At 35.7% G+C, this 22580-nt stretch overlaps 1 protein-coding gene and 1 non-coding gene across 2 annotated transcripts in view; one reads left to right on the top strand and one right to left on the bottom strand.

The window, feature by feature from the left end:
* The window catches only part of LOC108914888 (epithelial discoidin domain-containing receptor 1-like), a gene marked incomplete at its 3' end in the record, with an annotated part of 120461 nt that overhangs the window by 75636 nt on the left and 22245 nt on the right, over positions 1-22580 (top strand). Inside the window, exons 5-6 of the mRNA XM_018720803.1 lie at positions 2950-3083; positions 6049-6256. Coding sequence (XP_018576319.1) covers positions 2950-3083; positions 6049-6256 — 342 coding nt within the window. The remainder of the gene's footprint in view (positions 1-2949; positions 3084-6048; positions 6257-22580) is intronic.
* Trnag-gcc lies at positions 7943-8013 on the bottom strand. The gene has a single exon. It is a non-coding gene; the product is annotated as a tRNA-Gly (tRNA).

Here is a 22580-nt window from a genome sequence, read left to right as displayed (position 1 = left end):
CTGGAAGAGGCCCTGATATGTGTGCTGGTAGTACCTGCGCGAGATTTTCCTGTTTGCACTGGGAGATGAAAATTTATGCGTGTTTTAGCATAGAAATTAATATACAATCTCGATGGGCAAACAAAAGGAATAGGACGGATCGAGTTTGCGGTAAAACCGCGATCGGTGGCATATTACAGAGAAGCCAGTAATACTTACTATCTATTTCACTGTTTTCAAAATTTGTGCCTTCTGGTTTCCGTTTCGAGTTTTTTTAAATGGAACCGTGAACAGGCGAAATACTAGGTTTTGGAGCCCAGAAAATCCGCATTGGATGCAAAATAAACATACACAACGGCAGGAAAAAGTGAATGTTTGGGCTGGGATAGTAGGAAATCGCATACTGGGACCTTATTTCTTTGGGAGCAATTTGACAGATGACATTTATTTGGATTCTTTGCGTTTTCAGCTGCTTCCAGCCCTGAAATTAATTTTTCCTACCGCGAATGATCACGATATGTCTGCTGGTGATGTCTGGTTCCGACAAGATGATGCCCCTCCACATTTTCGCCTCGATGTAAGAAATTACCTTAATGAAGTTTTCCAAATCGATCGATAGGTAGAAGAGGACCGCTTGAATGGCCACCACGCTTCCCTGACTTAACTCCACTAGATCTTTTTTGTGGGGTTATCTAAAAAGCAAAGTGTATGAAACAGACCAGACACTATCGAAGGATTGAAAAATAGTATCAGAGAAGAAATTCGAAACATAACACCAAATGTTATTGAAAATGTAATTGATAACTTTGAACACCGAATTGGGTATTGTGCAATGGTTAATGGGGGCCACTTTGAACATTTGCAGTAGTAAAATAAAAAGTAGTACTAAATTATTGTCTTCATTTAATTCCTCCCTTTCTTGACAACTATCACAAAAAAGTAGGCATAACCTGATATTGCTGACTTCGTCTTTAGAAGGGCTATCTATTTATACCATAAAATATAGAGCGTCCTATTAAAAATAAAGTCGGTAATGTTATAGGTCTGTCAAACATGGCTCAAAAAATAGAAAATATTGCAGAATAGTGACAATTTCTATTTACTAATAGACCTGGTTCAGCGAATTTTTTAAATTTCAACTAGAAAAAAATATGAATTTTGTTCCATGATTTTGGGACACTGTATAACTCAGTCAGTATATCCTTCTTACAATAAATGATCATTTTACATACACTCATAAAAGTTTTATGTAAAATAATACACTCAGCAAAAAAATTAAAGGTGCAATTTTTTTTTAGTGATTTTTAAAAGGCTATAACTTCGCGAACAATGCTCGTATCGAGAAAAAAGAAGAAGCATTTTGAAGCTTGAAGATTCTAGTTTTGAAATCTTGAGATGAAAAAATTTTTTGAGCATCGCTCTCGGCGCAATCAAAAGAAATAATGTAAGGCAAAAATTTTACAATTTTTGTCTTCAAAACTACACATGGGCTCAGATTTTTTTTAATCAGGGTCATTTAGTCTGATTCATCAGCTTCAATTTGATTTTTTTAAATTTTCTGTGCGACTATTTCTCATTGAGAAATCGGCTATTAAGTGAAAAGTCACCTTTTTTTTTATCATCGACATCTCATGACTAATGATGATAAAGCGAACGGATGGTGGGGTTTAGAAACCTAAATCAATCAATACCCTTCAAGGGCCTTTTAGTATGTTTGAGAAAAAAAAAATTATACCTTGACTGAGTGCAAAATTTTTTTTTCTGCACCTTTGGAAAATCAACGACTACTTTGCAAATACTGCGAAAAGTACCAATGTTTGTAGGTTTTTTTTTAGCTCAATACATGCCCATTAGGCTCGTAAATTTTGAAATCGATCGGTCGAACCGTTTTCCTTTCCCGAGTCGCCAAAATTTTATAAAAAAATTAAAGGAGGTTTATTGCTTCTTAAACATTAATTAAAGATTAAGGTGAAACAAATTTTTTTGCGTTACTTTTCTCACAATTTAGCGTTAAATACTCTTCAAAAATCGAAAAAAAAATTAAAAATTTTGAAAAAGATTCAAATTAAAAATTTTTTGCGTCCTCTTTTTTACAATTTTACAATATTTGTAAAATATACTATTTTAATGGAAATTAAATATTCTGTGACGCTATAATAACTTTCAACTTCAACGTTTATTGAAGACGTATAGTATCTGTAAAGTGCAGCCCAAGATTTCCGTTTAAAAATAGGCCTACGCCGCTGGCGGCGCGCCATTCGTTCGCGTGAAACATCGCGACGACATTGCCGGGAGCGAATTCCAGAGCAAACACGCCGCGCAACATATATAACATTATGCGGGCGTCGCCTTCTTACTTCCGAAGAGAAACGGTTTTCCCAAGGTCTGTGTATCGCGAGATAATCAAATATTCACCTGTTGCGGTAAAAAAGTCCGCCGGACGGGGTAAAATATCGTGAGCGGCATTGTTTCGCGCACCGCCAGGCTTTGCCCCTTGAACTTAAACTCAGACTCGGCGGGTGCGTTCGGGAATTATAACCGGTAATACGTTTTCTTGGAGTGAGAGCGCACGATTTCCCTCTGCACGGAACAAGTTGGCTGAAGTTGAGATTGTTCTATTGTTTCGGGGGGGATTCAACACTGCTAAAATGTATTTGAAGTAAAAATGTGCTGATTCTCATGGACCTCATACATCACCGACGTTTGGCAGAGCCACAACCGTAACCGGGGTATTTATTAGTACTGTGATTGTAGGGTCAACCTAATCCATCACTTCATCAAAATCATCAGATTGATTTCTCAGTATCTTCTGTCAATATTACAATATAAATTGTCTCCATCGAAACAATTGGGATTTACACATTTGTAAACAGTTTTGAAGTCTGATAAACGTTCTGCCACTGCCACACCAATTTTTTTGGTACTATTACTACGTCTTTCACAGATTAAACGTTTCTTTTTTCATTTCAGGCAGTAGATGGATAGGCTGGAACAACGACACTCACGATGGTGAACAGCTCAACATCACCTTTGAGTTCGACGCCATAAGAGAATTCAACTCTGTGCACCTGCACACAAACAACATGTTCAGCAGAGGAGTACAGGTGAGTAGTCGCGATTTCAAGTACAGACAATTTTCTAGACAGAAAATATTTAATCGATTCTTTCCTAATTTTTTTGCTTACTACTCAGGAATAGAAATAATATACAGTTCTGATGCAAAGAAGTCGACAGTAATACCTTTAAAACAATATTCAATAATTCTTCATTGATGTGGGTCATTCTAAACATCAGAGACTGATATAATCACTAGATCACGGTGATGAGAGTAGTATAAACACCACAATAATACTTACACATTTACATTTCTTTGCCGAGATCTGTAAATATTTCATTATAACTTGTTGGTCAATCGCCCTGTATGAAATATGTGCCTAAAAAGTAGCTAGTTATTTGTCGGCAAACCTACATTTTATTTTGACGGACCGCGCTGTCTTGTCCCAACGAAAATAAAACCTAACCGTTCGAAAAAACGCCGGACGGCTTGACAGGATAAATGACTATAAACTTTCAAAATCTGTCCCAGCAAAAACAAACCGGATGCCGCTCCGCGCACAGCGAATTCATAGCCCGACGATTCGCCCGTTTGTTTATTTTTTTTCTAGTTTCAATAAAAACAATTTACATTCATTTGGAAATACAGTCATCAGCGGAATATGTTTTGCGGTTTAAAGCAATATCCAGTCCGGTAATGAAAACGTCAAAATGTGTTTTCGTTTGGCTTCAACAAAACACACATTTCCATAGCAAATGGATTTATAACTGAATTACCACAAAATGTTTTTCTTATTGCCTAATGGACTTCAGCGCGACGCTTTGACCGATAGAACAGCGAAGCGTTATTAAAATTAATTTTTTTCCGACCTATACTCTGATCGACCTAGTGGCAAGAAAAAGTTGTTAACGTATTCTATTGTCTACCAGAAAACCCTCACTGTAAAAAAATCGGCGTGAGTGAAAGCAATAAAGGTTCAGGGTGAAATTATTGAGTACATTTTCACTCAATATTGGGCATTTTTACTCATTTGTGATTATATTTTAACTAAAACTGAGTACTTTCACTCAAATATACACTCGTATTTGATGCACTTGTACCTAAATCAGAGTAAATGTCCTCATTACGGAGTGAGTTTAAATGTATATTAATTTAGAGAATTCGAATGGCGCCGTGAAGATGGCACCACTTAAATATGGCTTCTGTAATCTCGACCAAAGTTGAGAAGGGGCCTGTTAGATGCTCCAGAATAGCGTGATCGCCAGGAGAACGGGCCTTAGTCGGCGGCGGCAGTTCTCAGCTGGCGGATCTCAGCCAGGACAGGAGGAGGCCCCCGCGAAGTGAATTAATTTCAACACTGTATATCCTAATTAATCATTTGAGTGATTTATTTTTGCACTCAATATTTAGTAATTAAAAACCAAGTCTGAGTAAAAAATGACTCAATAATAGTTAAATTTAATCGCTAAATTGATTTTATATACTCAGAATAGAGTCAAAAGTCGCTCAATTGATAGTTTTGAGTAAAACTCACTCATGTCTGATGCAATAGTTTCACTCAGTCAGTTGTACTCATACTAATAGAGTGAAAATTTCACTCAATCAGGTACGGACAGAAATTGATACATTATTGAGTAAAATTGAGTGAAATTTGAGTGATTTTTTTTACAGTGCTCAGTTAGGATCTGCCGGCATACCCGTAAGTTTTATCTGAACATTAATATGGCCTACACAATTTTAATATTCCGCCTCTTCTTCAATAGAAGCTGAAAATAATCTATTTAACTGTTAAGAGACGTTGACAATATGACACTTTTCAAAAAGTTACAGCCTCCGACAAGTTAAACTTGTTCTACAACTGCCAATTCTTGAGCTAGTCGTGATTGAGAATTATTAAGATTGTAGTAAATCAGCTGCACTAAATTGGTCAAGAATTTAGGAAATTTCGAAGAGTTTTAGTGACTTTTAATATTTATTCAATAGTAGGTACCAATTTTACTTACATTTTAGAAAATCTGACATTTGCTTTTACTTAAAAATAAATCAACTTTCACCAATAATCCGTTTACAACATATGCCATAAATATACGGAATTCATGAATTTATTTCCTGAAAACTTTATTAAATGTAAAAGTCAACTACAATACAGGGTGATTCACAAATGGTGACCAAATATGAAACCACGTATTAAAGGATTAAGGACTAATAACTAAGTATTTTGAAACCTTGCATACATTTTCGATCTCTGTTTTCAGCTAAACCACGAACCATTTATCAAATTTTAGCTACACTTTCAAATAAGTACAGACCTCAGTCGAAATAATTCTCTTCTCCGATAACTGTTCAGACGCCGTTTACTTTTTGCCAGTGTCTCCACCCGATCGCGAACAAGAACGAACCAGAAGCAAGACGGCAACTTCCATCTAACGCGGAGTAAACCGCCAAGTTGACTCGGCGAACTAACTTCCATGCAGGTAGGCACCACGCATTGACCTTTGACCGTGTAACTCCGCTGAAAGGCAAGCGGGGCGTCTTCAGGTAATCCCCGCTAAGAGGCCGTCTTTATCGAAACTTCGTGGGAGATTAAAGGGCTGCCGACTCCATCGAGGTGTAACTTTGCCGAGGATAAATAACGACACGATCAAACATTTAATTAAAGGACTCCGCCTTGGACATGTCGGGAGTCGCCGAGGTGTTTGTTTTGTAGATTATTTGGTTTATATTAAGGCGCAGAAGTTAAATAATTAATAGCATAATTAAAACTAATACAGAAATTGATAAAAGTATTTAAATGCAAGTCACAAGTAGGGCTGTCAGAGAGAGCCGCAATTCAATGGCGTGCCAAGCGGGTCAACCGAGACATGCGTAAACCGCTGTCTCAGAATGCTTTTCACGTTCACCTCACGTTAGTATACTGTTGTCTTTCTTATCATGCGGAATTCCTATTCTATTATAAATTTTTTACAGTGTATATAGTTGTGATTTAGGTCACTCTCTCAATATCAACGTTTCAGGTATTTTCGCTGGCGGAAATTTGGTTCAGCCTCGACGGCGAGCGGTACCAATCGAACCCCATCCGGACCGTCATCCCCGCGGACAGGATGCGAGAATCCGCCCGAAATATTACCATCCAACTCCGTGGACGCCCTGCCAAATTCATCAGGCTAAAACTCTTCTTCGCCGACAAATGGATACTGCTGAGTGAGGTGTCCTTCGAATCAGGTAGAGTTTAATATTTTTATACTTAATACAAATTACAATACAATAAGATTGTTGCTTGTTTTGTTACATACGAAAAATAAACTTCATAATGTCAAAGCACAAACAACGGGAGTTAGTGTTTCATCAATATAACATTTTAAATCTACTGAGAACAGATTATGGAAAGCTGCGTATGTTAAAGTCAATACGTTTTAGGCCTTCATACTGTGAAAGTAAATTACAAATCCCACAGATCTTTGAATTCAGTCAATTTGAAACAAAAGTATTGGACACCAAACGCCAAAGCCGTATTCAATAATTGGCCTAACATAAATCTTGTAAAATTTAACGGTTGTTGCAATATCAGGGAGGAAAAACCTTTGGGAACCACACGCAGCGTGTTCATTGCTTTCCTCCAGCTGGGACTTTGACTAGGTTTGACCAGGATAGGTCGTCAAACATAACAATTCCAAGGTCAATCTGTGATTTAACTGCAGGAATAATTATATTGTTGATGAAATAAGTAGTCTTCGAATTGGAGAGGCCAATTACTACACCATTCTTGAATAAGGCTTAAACCACTCTGAAGCCAGTTTGTCGAAATGGATTTGAGTGTCATCTGCATATTGACAACATTTGCGCTATGTCAAACCGGTTAGATCGGATGAGTAAATTAAAAATAGTAGTGGACCCAGTACAGATCCCTGAGGAACACCACTTACAAAGTCTAGAGTATCAGAATATGAATCACCAACACACTATCCAGGGAAATAGTTTCCCACGAACGCCACAATGGTGAAAAGCCTTGCCAACATCAAAATGTCCTATATCTTGATTCAATCAACTGTCTCAGAATGATTAAGTGCTTTAGTCTAATCGTTGAGACAATGAAGAGGATTGGTGGTAGTAGATCTGTTCGGAAGGAAACCATTCATATACAGGAATAACCTTGTTGTCAAAATAATATGAGAAAGTTTTACTATGATGGTATTTTGACTATTCATTTAATGAAAAAAAAATCATCTCTGTGGACACGCTGTTCAATGTCAAGAACCTTTCTGATAATTAAGATAAACGTCCTTCCAGTGTCAATTTGCTTCATTTTTTGGCAGGTTATAACGCTGATTTGTATACAGTGATATGACAGGAAGGTTGGAAATATTCGATCAAATAATACAAGAAATTGAATGAACTGGTCTAAGATCACCATTTACCATTAATTTAACAAAGTGCAATAACCGCGTGTTTACTATTTATAATAGTTTAGTTCTAAGGAAATTTCGAAAGTGAATGTTTTTTTTCCCATTATAGTATTGATACTAGAGGGTGTTAATGAACTTAATGTCAATTATTTTTGCCACAGTCCGTTATGTCAAAATGAGGTAAATACACAGATTTGTGTGGAGTAACATGTAATTTTAAATCTGACTTCCCTCAATATTGTGAGGAGCCACCTTTTGAGAACTGTTGATTTTCATAGATGTTCCATGTATCCACCATTTCCTTGCACACAAGCTTCAGCGCGACGTATCCAATTCGCTCGCACGCGTTGCAACATTGTTACGTCCTCTCGAATCGTATTATAAGCTTCGGCATTCGGCACATGCTTCATCTGTAACAAGTATTTGCGCTGTAAATTGTATATATTTTAATGTACATATAAAATTGTTCTATTTACGAGTTAACAAAAAAAAAAAGAAAAAAGCTTGCATCGGCCGGGAATCGAACCCGGGCCGCCCGCGTGGCAGGCGAGCATTCTACCACTGAACCACCGATGCTTACAGAACTACCTCTTGCGTTTCATATTAAAGATGTATCCATTTCAAATTAAATTTACAGTAACATATCCTTTTTAAAATTGTTTTTATAAAGTAACTTATTATTTATAACATACACTATTGGTACAGCAGAATTTGAAGGGTCCTGTTTTATGACCAACAGTTTCATCCTAACTTAGTGCCTGTTTCTACTGTTTGCTTAGGGCATGTTGGTTTTACGGCCTCCAGAAGAGGAGTTCACTGCATTTAGCCAGTGTAGCGATATTAGGATCGCATAATTAAGCGCGGTGATAAAAAGTACACGACGGATTACAGGAAAAAAAAATTATATGACAACCGTGTTTGGGTTAAAACAAGCATGCGCTCGTAAATGTTTATGTACTCAGTCCATAATAAAATTTTAGTAGTTAATCAATACCTACGCCGACGTACACGGGGATACATAAAATATGAAGTCTCCATGGGGAAATCCGCGACTCGTATTTACGGAAAGAAGTGGGTAATATCGCGCAGTAGGAATGGAAAACTGAATGGTGGAAACTCTCGATTCGTTAAAGTTGCATGCGCGCCGTTGACAAAAAATTGCCGGTCGCCTTCGGCGGAGATTAAAAATTAATATTTAGCGAGAGATGTCGGGCTCATGCGACAAACTTTCTCCTTTCGAATTCTGCAGGAGTACGGCTTGGACCCCGATAATTTTCAATTATTTTCTTCCAAGTTTTGTTCTAGGTAATATACAAGATGTTAACGAAATAAGTACTCAAAATTGGAGAGTATGTAAACATGTCGAAATATGATGAAAACATTAGTAGAGTTTTACTCAGTGGCGGCCCCTAAGGGAGATACAGCCCCTTGAAGAGATAACTCAGGAAACAGTTTTTATTGCATAACTTCAAAACGATTTAATATTAATTCCCGAAATTTTGAGGTTGTATTACTATTTATATGCTTATTAATAGGCATAACATACAAATCAAAATTTGCCACAGGGGCCTAAGAAAATACGACATCATAGGGCAAATTTTACAATTTTTTTTGTACGCAATATTTTCTACTTCCTGAACCTAAATTATGAAAATTTAACATATTTTGCATAAAAAGGTACTTTTGTTAGATTTTAATAGCATGAGCCGTTTTCTAGTAAAATCCATTTCAATAATTCATTACTTGCTCAAAAATTCCTGCTGAAAATAAATGTATCCAATTGTGCCATGAGAAAATCACTATTTTTATTTAATTTTCCTTTGTAATGAATGTAATATGAATGTAATAATAAATTCAATACCTAAAATTTTTGGGAGACTTCAAATCACTATACATCACAAGAAATGTTGAATACCATATTTTTTTTTATTAAAATTATCTAAAGACCAGTAAATTTCACGAATACTTTACAAGAATATTTTATACCCACAAATTGATTGTACATTTTAAAAACATTTAAAATTATTTAAAAAACCAGTGGCGTACGATTTATTTTAAACAAAGGTCCCCTACTCCCCCAATAACTACGTCACTGGAGTGTATTTTGGAATAAGTTATCCATGAAAAAATAGTCCCTACTAAAAAAATGTCATCCCCCAAATTTTATCACTAAACATGTTTTGCCAGTGAAGTTACAGGAGAAATCATATAAATATTTGGAACTTTTGCGTTCTCTCAAAAATTTTTATAGGGCAAAACTTGATTATTTTCATCGGTAGAATACGCCATTAAAGTTTGGCAAAACTTATCATTAACACCCTGTATAGAATAAATATTGTTTTATATTGTGGGTTATAATTTACGTTATTTTTATAAAGTTTCAACCCTTAAAAACCACCCTTAATGATAAAAATATAAAATTAATAGTTTCTTTGGCCCTAAAATATTTTTATAGCACATATATTATCGAAAGAAATATTTTCAATAGTTTATGATATTATAAATAATTTATTACAATATTTCACCTCTTAAAAAACTACCCCTAATAACAAAATATTTTTAAAAAATAGTTTTTAACAGTTTGAAATGATTTAATAGTACAAACAGCATAAATTAAATTCTTTTACCTGTTTATAATACAATTTATAATTTATCGCATTGTTTTAACTCTTAAAATCACCACCTATGACAAAATATAGTAATCCAATAAACAATGCAAAATAATATTTTTTTTCGTAAAAACTTTCTAGCGATTTACTTTAATTGATGCAATATTCAAAATAATTATTTCTCAATATTTTTTCCATGCAGAAAGTCATAATTTCAAATTTTCAAATATTATATATTATTTTATTATGTATACCTATGAATGCTCCAATGGTGTGGAAAACCAAAATATTGATATGCTCCTAAAATTGAAGCGGTAAGGTACCGTTAGTTTTTTAACGATAACTTCCTTAATGTTAAAGCTATTAAGACGATCCAAAGACGAATTTACGGAAAATTTCGACAGCTAAAAGTACTGTAAAATTTAATATTTTGTAACGCGTTATTTTTGTGATTTTTGAGGGTTTGAAAAAGATGACCTTCGCCCTCAACTGCATACTTCTAGCAGCGAGCAACATCTCTGTTAATGTTTATCCTATATGAATAAAAAAGGCAATATATTCCGTGAAACAAAATCTAAACTTTTGTACTCTTGAATATTTTTCGTATCTTTTTTATTTCTAGTTATTTTCAAAAATATGTAATTTTTTGGAATAATTTTTTTTCAAACAAGAATATGCATTCTAAGCCACTTAAACTTGTATAATATATTGTTAGCACCTAATAAATGTAAATTGTAGAAGGATTACTTTATTACTTTTTATTTTAAATCTCGTGAAAGATTCATCAGTTTTTGTACTGATTTCTTTTCCTAAAAAACGAATTAACAGTTTTATTTTGATCATAACTGTTAATTTTTATGTTAATGACTTAAAGTCAAGTTTATTTTAAAGATTTTTAAAAGTACCTTAAAAAATGTTTTGTACATTTTTCTTGAAAAATAGAATTTTTTAGTTATTTTACGTTAAATGCTTCCAATTTAGTTTCTGGCGAACATGAAATATATCTTCAACTAGCCGTATCTCAGCACCTATTGCTACATCTACATAAATAAAAAAAACTCAATCTTTTTCTTTTTCTATAAACATCATTTTCTTCGTGATGTTTTTTCATAAAATGTCTATTTTCCGAGTTATTCGAGGAAAACTACTGAAAAACGTCTTTTTTTAATAAAAAATGTACATTTTAACCACCAACTCGGAAAATATTGACTTATTGAAAAATGTTCATAAGATACGTTTTACTTAAAATTGATTGCTTTATCGATTCCTGGGGTTATTTTCAATATTTTATTTTTCACCCCCTATAAGGGGTGGCTTCCACCCCGTGGGCAAAAGCGCTCATCGGCACTATATAACTTTTGTTTCTCGAGCTACTTTCTACTTACAGTCCAAGTTCCACGTGAATCGGTTATATCCGAAAGAATTCGGAGGGAAAACCCTTGGTGCCCTGGACTATACTATTATTATTTACGTTTCTATTCCGAACCCTCTCGCGTTATCTCCCCCTACGGCGCAGCCCCTGGCCTTCGTCGCACATCCGTCCGTCGCCTGCCTACCGGCCCAAGCCGAACCGAAGAGCTGCATTAGTGAGTAGTTTGTAATTCCAAATGGGTCGTTAGCCGCAAAACAGTTTGCGCTACATCAGACTCGTATGGCAATTCCAATTTGCATACGGGATGTACCAGGCCGGTTACGCGTTCCAACTTCTTGCATTGCTTATGGACCGATCGATTTTCTATAAATATTAGAGCGTCGCGCGACGGCCCCGTTTGCATAATTCGCCACCGGTTTTATGGGGCCCGGCAATCTGATGGCCCCAATTACTGCGGCGATATTAAAAACCGGAGGAGGAGACTTTCAAACTGCCGTCCGCGGTGTTTTTTGTCGGCGCGATTTTTGGCTACTTTGTCTCTTGTTTTGGTGTACCGCAGTCTACAACATATGCTCAAAATGTCCACCACCATGTTCGATGCACGCACTTCGAATCCAATTTTCGCGCACTCGCTGGAAAACACCTCAAGAAAAGGAAATAGTGGTACGCAAAAAACACTCCGACACGGTCGAATCCAGATACCAACTGAATTACGTATTGGTGGTTGCTGGACACCTTATAGGCTATTGATTATAGGATTTCAAACTATGACGTCAAGTTATTTTATTACAGGTATCTTTTCTATGGTCATTTTAGACGAAAAAAAACGCGGAGTGCTATTAAATTAGAGGGTGGAAATTGGAGATAGGGGTGAAAATGCATACAGTTATTTAATTCGTTAATAAACAATTAAAAAAAAGCAAAAAAAAGATTTTTTGAATTTTTTTACTTTTTGACTCTTATGTTAAAAAATCTAAAAAATATTTAAGTTTGACCGGTTATTAAGCATATAAAAGTTCAAAAAAGTTATAAACATTGTATTTTAGTTTAGGACCCATGTCACATAAAGTTTTTTTGTTTATTTTAATGTATTCTATCGCCTGTTAAAATTAAGGCAGTCAAACTTCTAATATCCTGTATAACTTAAATATAACAAAATTGTTTCTCGAAATTTGAAATGTTTCAATATAACTTTTCACTTCATTCCGTATAAAGATAACCAATAAAATCAATCCAATAAATAGCACAATTATTACTTTTATTGCTTACAATTCATCTTCCATTGTGTATATGACAAACAAAGGGGGTCCAAAATAGCTCCTTGTGGTACGACCAATTTCCATGACCACCAGCTGATATTCCGCCTCTCGATTTACCTTTCTGTGTACAATTGCTTAAATATAGCTTATAAAATTTTAAGATATCAGCATCAAAACCACGGTATCCCAGCTTAAACAGTAACATCGCATGACTGACCAAATCGACAGCTTCGAAAAAGTCCAAGGGTATTAAAGAACATCAAAATCTAAAATCAATTATCTGTTACACGAGCATTTCGCACCGTCAGAAGACGTCAGAAATCATTATTCGCCAAATTGTGACGGCGTGTCTGTAAAGAATAAAAAAAATTATCATTATTGGATTCGTCAAGTGCCCCTTCTCGCCGCCTTTTTATTCAATTCGAATAAATGACATCCCGCTCACTCCGATGCACTCGGGATTACTTACGCGCCCGTCCGACAACCTCCCTTTGAAATACATTTTTTGTTACAGAAAAAGGATACAGATAAAAGGAATATAAAATTCATAAATTCTCGGACTCGCCGGAGGTCCTGGAGGGGTTTAATCCCCCTCGGCTTAGGAGGGAGTCGATACGGGCGGTCTCTGTCGGAATCCCGTATGCTAAATAAGTAGGTATATTTTCCACTAAGAGCTACTAGAGCCCCATAAAAATGATAACGGGAAAGGTTTTTTATGCATTAGTTTAAATTACTCTTACGGAAACCCTCAACGAGACGCCACCTAAAAATTAAGCACTTCCGCAAGTTCAGCTTCGAAATATTACCTTGAACTATTCCGTTGAGATTATAAATGTAAGTATTTACACTACGGTCACTTTACATATTCCAATAAAGTAAACAGTGATCAAGCATGATACACGCGAAACTATTGGTCGAAACCGTAGACGTAAGAAGGACATAAGACATATATTACTGCACATGCTGTCTCACCCCCCCCCCCCCCATCAAGCTCTTTTGTGAGTGTGGTGTGCAATTAGTTTTAAAATAATAATTTCCTACACCTAAGTTACCGAGTCACGAAAAACGGCAACCTTTGAGCAGATAAATTGCAGTCTCAATCATACAACAATTTTTCGCCTCCTATGATTTCTAACGAAGATGAATCATGTGTGCGACAATCCGTGCCCCAGATTATTAGTTAATAGTTGAATTAAATGGATTTATGGAAAGCTTAGCGAAAATATACCCTGAAAACGATTCAGGGACTATGGACCAGGTCAATTTATGTCGATTATAGTTTTTCTTCTTTTAGAAGATGTCCTACACTATTTTATTAAACTCATAGTTTTGTACTGATGGTATTCGCCTTGTTGACTGTTCAGTAGCTTCATAGAAATGGTAAGTATTTAATAATAAAGTGTTTATCAAATAACTTTGCCAATAAAGCTTAATTAGGTCCACTTACATTCACTTGGAGATTATTTGTAGGCAATAAGTAAATCTACGTGAAATGAGAGAGTAATTTAATACCTTTAGTAGTGGAAATCTAGTCTAGTTTTATGAAAACATAGTAAAGTAATTTCTGGATCATTGGAATTAAAGTAAAGCTAGTGATTATTTAATAATTTCTACAGGATATTTTTTTATGTTTTGCTATTAACGCAACACACAATTCCCTAAAGTAAGCAATTTTAAGTAACAATTTTTCGAAACCTCTTAAATTATGTAAGTTCTAATCTGCTTAAAGATGTTAACCAGGGTTGGCTCCTGAAATTCTTTGACTAGTGATTTTAGTTTGTTTACAGCAGTAGTTTATTACGTCTTGAAAAAGGTGTTTCAAGGGATAAAACTATGTTGTGAGATAGTTTCCTTATTAGCTACCTAAATAGGTATTTGATAATATAATAAGTAACTATTAAATTACGTTAAATTTAGTCTTACTATGTTGTGTTGTAAGGAAGTTGTTTTTTATTTACTTAAAATTAATACTTGCCTTGTCCCTATCCTTAAAACCTTTGTACTATCCCTCGCATTGACATCAGACACCACCCGCGTACTATGCGACGCGTACATTAACCGCAAACTGGAACACTGAAACTATAAGAAACTATAAGCAGCTTTGAGACGGCCTCAGTTCCCTCCTAAATCACGTTATTTTAACATAATGCTGCGTTAACGACAAAGAAAGGCATATCCACGCGCCATCTCCGTCTCCGAACCCTGCCCCACTTTTCCGAACTATTTATATTAATAATTAACCCCCACACAACCTACGGCTCCCCATTTGTCACACTGAAATTCATTCGCCTCGCGCGCCATCTTTATTAATAAAAATTAAGCTATATAAAACGAAAATAATTATGCCCGCGACTCAGACTTCCAGGAGATAATGCGCAAATTAATGGGGCTCAAAGCGGGGCCCCGTCATTAAGAATAAATATCATCAGGCGCCAAAGAAATTTATCATTATATTAGGGCGTAAACGGCGCGACTTTATCTCCGGCGAACTTACAAGATATTTAAAGCGATGTCATTATTCGCGAACAGGTTGAGGTAATGCATCATCCGATACCCAGTGAGGGGGGGGCAGGGCCGTCGATTTGGAGCGTGACGTTCGCACCTGGGGTCTAGATTCATCACGGCGAACGGCGGGCGGAAGTGTGTCTATGTCTCGATTTATAATGCAAAACGCAATACGTCAAGAAGCTGAATGATGGTCTCAATGGAACCGAATCTATGACTACAGGAACATCCGTAACGAATGTTCATTAAGTCTGAATGCGTATACGAAGAAATAATAATGGAGTAGCTTAGTTGCACCATTGCTGTTACTGGCTTGAGAAATATAATAGTACTTTATTCTGGGTCGCAGCCAAAGTAACTGCAAAACTTCAAAAAGATTGACCACAACACTAATCCATAGGAGCAACTTCACCCAATGAGGTTGTGAAAGGTCACTATCCTCACGGATGTTCCCAAACCAGTAGTGAGTCTAATTCGGAACCAGTGTTAATACCTTCCTCGGACGAACTCACCATTCTTCAAAAACTCACTCTACTACTGAGGCAGTTGAGAAGTTTGAATGTATGTAAGAAGGTACAATAAGCTCTGTTTGGAAATGAAAGAGAGTAATAAAACCCCGAGATAAGAACCGGCCATGGGCGTGCTAATATTTCGTTTCAGGTAATTATCGGGTAACACTAATGCTAACAGGTAATGGGTGTACATTAGTATATTTTACTGGATACATCATAGGGCAGGAGCCAGTGTATTGTGACATATCAATCCAGTCTTAGAGTTGAATATACGAAGACGTGCTAGTGCAGTAGAGTAAAATTCGACTTGTGTTTAGTTACTAAAGTACACTCATTTTATTTTAAAAAAGAAATACCAACGCTAAACAAAATTTTAAATGAACTTTCAGAGGACAACGATTTGCCAAAAATCAGTAGAGGCAAATTATGGGCCGTCTTACGAGAGTTGAATTTTTGCTGGGAAAAGCAGAACAGGAGGTCAATTCTTATCGATAAAGATGAAATTATTTGTTGGCGAAGATCCTACTTAAGATCAATTAGAAAATTCCGTGACGAAGGGAGGAATATTTATTATTTAGACGAAACTTGGGTCAACGAGGGATATACTGTAACAAAAGTATGGCAAGATAAAAATGTAAAAAGTTTTCGACAAGCATTTTTGGATGGACTTTCAACAGGGTTCAAGGCACCTTCAGGTAAAGGGCGAAGATTAATAGTGACACATATAGGTAGTGCCAGTGGTTTTGTAGATGGCGGTTTACTTTTATTTGAATCTAAAAATACAGGTCACTAGCACGAAGACATGAACGCAGATGTTTTCGAAGAGTATTTTACACAGATGTTGGATCTTATTCCTCCGGGGTCTGTAATTGTCATGGATAATGCCAGTTACCATTCACGGCAGACCGAGCGGACGCCTACGACTGCTTGGAGGAAAGCCGATATAATTCAATGGTTATCCGGAAAAAACATTTCTTTTGAAACAAATATGGTGAAAAAGGAACTTTTGACACTTGTCAATCTTAATAAAGATCAGAAAAAATATGTTATCGATGAAATGGCAACAAATCGCCAAATAACGGTACTACGGTTACCACCTTATCACTGTGAACTTAACCCAATCGAATTAGTCTGGGCGCAGGTAAAAGGAGATGTAGCGCGAAATAATACGTTTAAATTAAGTGACGTAAAAATTTTGTTAAAAAATTCCTTGGAACGAGTAACTGCAGATAACTGGCAAAGATGTATACATCATGTACAAAAAGAAGAGGAGAAAATGTGGGAACTCGATAATTTAATTGACGTTACTGTGGAACCTATCGTTATCAATCTAGGAGACGAAGATAATTCATCAGAATATTCAGAGGATGAATTTTAATATACCTACTTTTTTATTTTCTTTATTGTACATTTATACAACACTAGATTTACTCACCATAATTTAAATTTTCAAAATACATATATTTTTGTGTGGAATAAAAGTCTATTCATTAAATTTAAATAAATATTTTGATAATAATATTGAATAATTTTATTTAAATTACTAAAAACCCTCTTAACCCGGTTATGATGCTTAAAGTAGCCTCATGTTTTGAAATGCTGTTTTTATATTGTTTACTTATAAGAGAAATGGACCGAGAAATTGAAGCGGCATAGACAAAGACGGATTGTCGGGGATTAAATTTTAGCTACCTGTTACAATTTAGTACAGTCCGATCGCACAAAGTTTTGTTAAAAGTAGACCTCATCTATACGGAAAGTACATAATATAAAAATATTGAATATAAGCACCAGTACTTCATTTATTTACGATTGGCATACATAATGAGCTTTTATTACTCTCTTTCATTTCTAAACAGACTACAGAAGCTTCATTGCAGCACAGTTAACCTCTATGATGTCACTGGCTCAAGAGTTAGAATTGTAATCCAACTTTATTATGGGTTGTTGCAAACTGCAAAACTCAAAAAAGATTTACCATAATATTTGGAAGAAACTAAAGCTTGATTTGAACTATCTACTTTGTGAAGTTCTCATCTTTGATTTTTATGGGCATGTTATAAATTCTTGTTTTTTGAAATTATTTCGATGTGTATTTCTATTGCTTCTCTGCAGAGATGTTAGTAACGCCAATAGATTTACTGAATGCCCTGTGTTCCCGCTGCAGATTTCCTTCCGTTGTTAATATTTAGATGACACGTTCCACTTGTGTTTCTTTAATGCAGTGCCTGCTAAAATAATACTTACATTTTTGCATCTTCGGGTATCGCGTTGAGAGCGTGCGCAGCGTTTGCAACACCATATATCTTCGATGTTGGCTCGAACGGGCGGAGGCGTTTCCGTCCGTCACTTTTATAATTCAAAATATCATAAACGCGGGGAAAACACTCAACTCGCTGCCGTTTTACGGCGGCTTGCGGAACCCTTTATAAGCTCCCGACCGATAAATATCACTAAATAAGTCCGCCTCAGCCTCCTCTAAAAATGATCGCTCCCTCATCCATAAACATGGATGTGATGGCCGTGCTCAGGTGTTTGTTTTAAGGTAATATAAGCTACTGGCGCTCTCCCTAATGAGGGTCCCACTACGCGCGTTTAAGAACTAATTTATCGGCGCTGTTAATAATCTCCGGCAGATGGCGTTTTCCGGTACGAGGAGGAGGATGGGGGGGCGGGGCGGCTTGGGGGTGCCATTTCGGGGTTCCCAAGATGATGGACATGGGTAGTGTTCACGAGATAACGGCTCTAATAGCTTCCAGAGGCTGGGGTAATTATGAATTATGGTTCTCGTGTTAGGTACTTGATAACAACAGGTATACTATGAATCCCAAAGAGATAGAAATATTCCATTTAATTCACTTTATTAATGCATCAACATGCTAAGGCAAAATTGTTGACACACATGTAACTTGTTTAATTTGAACTTTCGGGAACTATTTCTTATCTGGGTGCTAAATTATCTATCGTGAATTTAAATGATCACCCTTTCTTGTTTGTTTATAAACACCTTAGAAACGACAAAATCCAAACAACCAAGGCGACTTTGCATGATTTCGAATGTTAAAATGAATTGATTAAGAAGTGTCAAAAAATAAAACCTAATCTTTATTTTATGAACCATAAAGAACTGTGAGAGCAGATAAAATGTTATGCACCACGCAGCAGTTAAGTATAATTTACCAGTCTCGGACTTTACTGCCAGCCCTCGCTCCGCTCGGGCGCAAAATCGTCGTCGACTTAGTAAATAATACCTACTTCCTTTATGGCGTAAATAATAACTATATTAGAACTTGAAACCTGATTTATAACACTTAACTGATCGTGGGTGGTAATTTTTTTTATGGAAGATACATAAAAAAGCGATATGCCGATATTCATTCCTAAGTGTAGCATTATGTTTTCAATGTAAAGGATTACATGAGAATAAGCTTTCAGTAAAAGCAATATATTATTAAATTTTAAGGTATTCAGCTTACATATTTCGATACCATTTCCATATTATTCAAATTTATCTGAAAAATGTTTGAAATATTTACATGAGAGAAATCCATACGCTTAAAAGTATCCGAAATATTTTGATACGAGTTAGGGGAGACCCGAGCAACACCATTATCCAAGGCAAATGCGATCATCTAAATATCTCGTGGAATAAATACGAACAAACACGTAAACAACAATTTATTAACATAAAAAAAAGTAGGTGAGTTGCAAAAAGGACTTTCCATAAACTACTTATTTCTCTAAAGTGAATAGTTCTTGATTTAAGGTCGTGGAAAAAACCATCCTGATGAAAAAACATTGTTTGGAATGGATCAAACGCAAGTAACGGCGCTACCCGAGCGCCCCCTACCGTTTCCGCGGGACAGATCCATTTAAGCTAATGCAAAAGGCATTTTACACGTTTGTTTGGGGATGGAATTGGTCTTGACAAGCGAATAAATGTAAGAGAATTTTCATGCGGACACATTAAAATTTCATTCTCCCCGGAGACAAGCAGTACCGCTCCAGTTTTAAATGGACATTTTAAAAACAAAATACGTCCCAGCGGGGGCCGACGGAAAGGCACGAATATGAATAAAACATATTTTTTTTGTATAACGACTCAATTTATTTAATAACTGCGCGTCTTCCAATTCGTCCCGTCGAATTTTATTATCCTTTTAGATGGAACGGAAAACATCCCTAGTTAATTTAAGCACTCGAAGTGCACCCAAAAAATGCTTAATAATAAGAGTACCTAGTTTAATAAAACTGAAATGTGGACCGCACGTTATAAATGTAGTACCTGAAATTAAATTTTTAGATTGATAATATGTCAAATTAAACGGAAAAGACGTTACGGACTTCAGCTTACTCCGAGCATATCCTATTTCCCCGCCGATAGTTAAAAGTTCCACAAATTGAATAACAATCAACCGATTATCCTCTTTGCCTTTGCCTTGTTTATACACAGAAGGGTCACTTGTTTTTACAACAAAGTGGTTACCTAAATAACATTTTCCTAAAGCAACACACGTTTTCAAGTAATGGCAACAAAAACAGGAAGTTCCGGCAACTTCATTAAGTACCAAACAGGAAAACAATTAGTTACCTCGAAGTGCTAATGGTTTTGGTAGTGTAGGTGTGTGCCATATTTATTTTGCTCGTGGGTGATTGTTCTTTTCACGAGAGGGAAATTACTAGGCGGTGCGCTTTGCCAAAATGTAATTCCTCCGATTATGAGTGTTTGGTTTAGGAATATAACTTGTTGGAGAATTTGAAGTTATATCAAACGTTTGTTTCAACCACACTGTAATTATAAATTGATTAAATTGGCCTTCCTTGCCAGAAAAATGAATACCTGAAATAATATATTGTTCTGTTGCCATGTTGGTGGAGAATATGAGAAAACTACTTTTTTTATTAGAAAGAAAACAAGTACTCTTACAGCTCCATATTTGTAGCCACATAAATAAAATATTTTATTTTTAGGCGATATAGCTTCTTTATTACTAGGGAACGGAATAGGAAAACAACGTGTTATCACTCTAGGGCGAAATAGACGGACTTAAATATTATGGCCCGCATTTTGATCCTATTTTGTACCTTTTTTTCTGCAATGATAGAATAGTAAATGTGCCTTGTATAAATGAAGCAGACAAATGAAGGTACAAATTTATTAACATTAATATTTGATATATAACATTAATTTGCTTTAAATTAATAACGAAAATCATTTGCAACCGTCTTTAAAAACGAAAGTACAATTTAAGAAGGAACCTTTAAGAATAACACCAGAAAACTACCTAAATTTTCTTTACCATCGAATAAGTGTTGTTCATTTTCCCTCACAATCAATTCAGAAAAATTGTCATCACTAGTTTTGTGGATTCCTGCTATTAAACGAGATATTTTGCAATCCTGGATGGTATGCTACCAAAGGTGTTTTTGCGCAGTACATCGACCATTCCGATATGCCAGAAAAATCCGCCGTTCTTTAATTTTTTTTTGGTCGCAAAGATATATACCGTCGATACAATTGGAGAGCGTGCATTTCATTTTCTTCCACAATAGTAAAAGATTTTGTTACTCCAGTTTTTGTATCGTTAATTTTTGCTACAACGATTCCTTGGTCATCTGCCGAAAGCTTTACCAACTCGTCTATTCTTAATCCTCCTAAAATACCCATTACTAATAGAACAACCAACAAAAACCTATTAAGCACCTGCAATCATATAGCCGATTACTTCCTATATTACCTTTTCCAAAAAAATATGTATGACTTGATGCTTCTCTAATAAATCCTCTCTTGACAATATCTTATATTTTCTTGGAATATATTTACTTTTCTGCGCACTAATAATGTGGTCTTCAACATTGAATACTTTGTCTACAATGTTTTAGGGCTGAATGATTCTAACTAAGAGATATATAAAAAATATAAATGATCAAAAATTATAAATATTTCTTTAAAGTGATAAAAGGTAATACCAATTCTTCCAATTCTTGGAAATATCCTATTAATATAGTTTCATTAACAGACTTGTCCAAGTCTCAAAACGTCTATACTCCGTATCACGAAGTAATTTAGATTTCTTAGGCAGTAATTCTTCATTGGCTTTATTGGCTCTAGCAGCAACCATTGCTGGAATATTATCCATTCTGCCTTATCAATATGTCTCTCAGAATCAAACATCAAACTAGCAAAATCAACAAATTTGCTGGTGCCATAGATACATCCTTGCATGGTTTATATATTGGAAAACTGTTTTCATTCTCATTTACATTTAATTATTAAATTTAAAGTAAATCAGATCTCTAAGTAAAAAATAAAACGTTGTGTGCAACACGGGAGATACAAGGATAATTATGCCCGCTGACGATAGGTCCCTGTAACTCCCTTGGTACATAAATAACTATTATTTATTCATTTAAGCTTAGCTTGAACTGTTTATCAATTAACATCGACCTTACCTCGTAAAATGACAAATTGGACTTCTTTGCACGTTTCGAACAGCAGAATAAAACATTCTGTACGCACTATTAATGTCCTAAATCCATTAAAACGTCTTGTCCCATAGCCTGGAAATTTAACGGGGCGCTGCCTTAAAAGTCCGCTGGCCGCCTCGCTTTTTGAAGAAGATCTTTATGAACTCAGCCCCGGCTCTTTGGCATTTATTTGCAAGTAACATTTTTGTGCAAGTATACCTCGCCACTTGCCATTCAGTGCGCGCGTTTTATTTCTTTCCTTCCCCAGAGGATTTTTGTTCTAAAACCGCGGCACGTACTAAACCTTATATGATGATGGGCCGGCGCACGGAAAAAGAGGAATCCGCGAATAGTTTTTTATCCGAGTGATCTATTTCAGTCACCTGCTCGATGTTACAACAGAATTTCGGACGCCGGA

The sequence above is a fragment of the Anoplophora glabripennis genome, unplaced genomic scaffold, assembly GCF_000390285.2.
Source record: "Anoplophora glabripennis isolate ALB-LARVAE unplaced genomic scaffold, Agla_2.0 scaffold594, whole genome shotgun sequence".
Lineage (NCBI taxonomy): Eukaryota > Metazoa > Arthropoda > Insecta > Coleoptera > Cerambycidae > Anoplophora > Anoplophora glabripennis.
The sequence above is the reverse complement of the archived record's forward strand: the minus strand, read 5'-3'. Positions and strand labels throughout refer to the sequence as shown.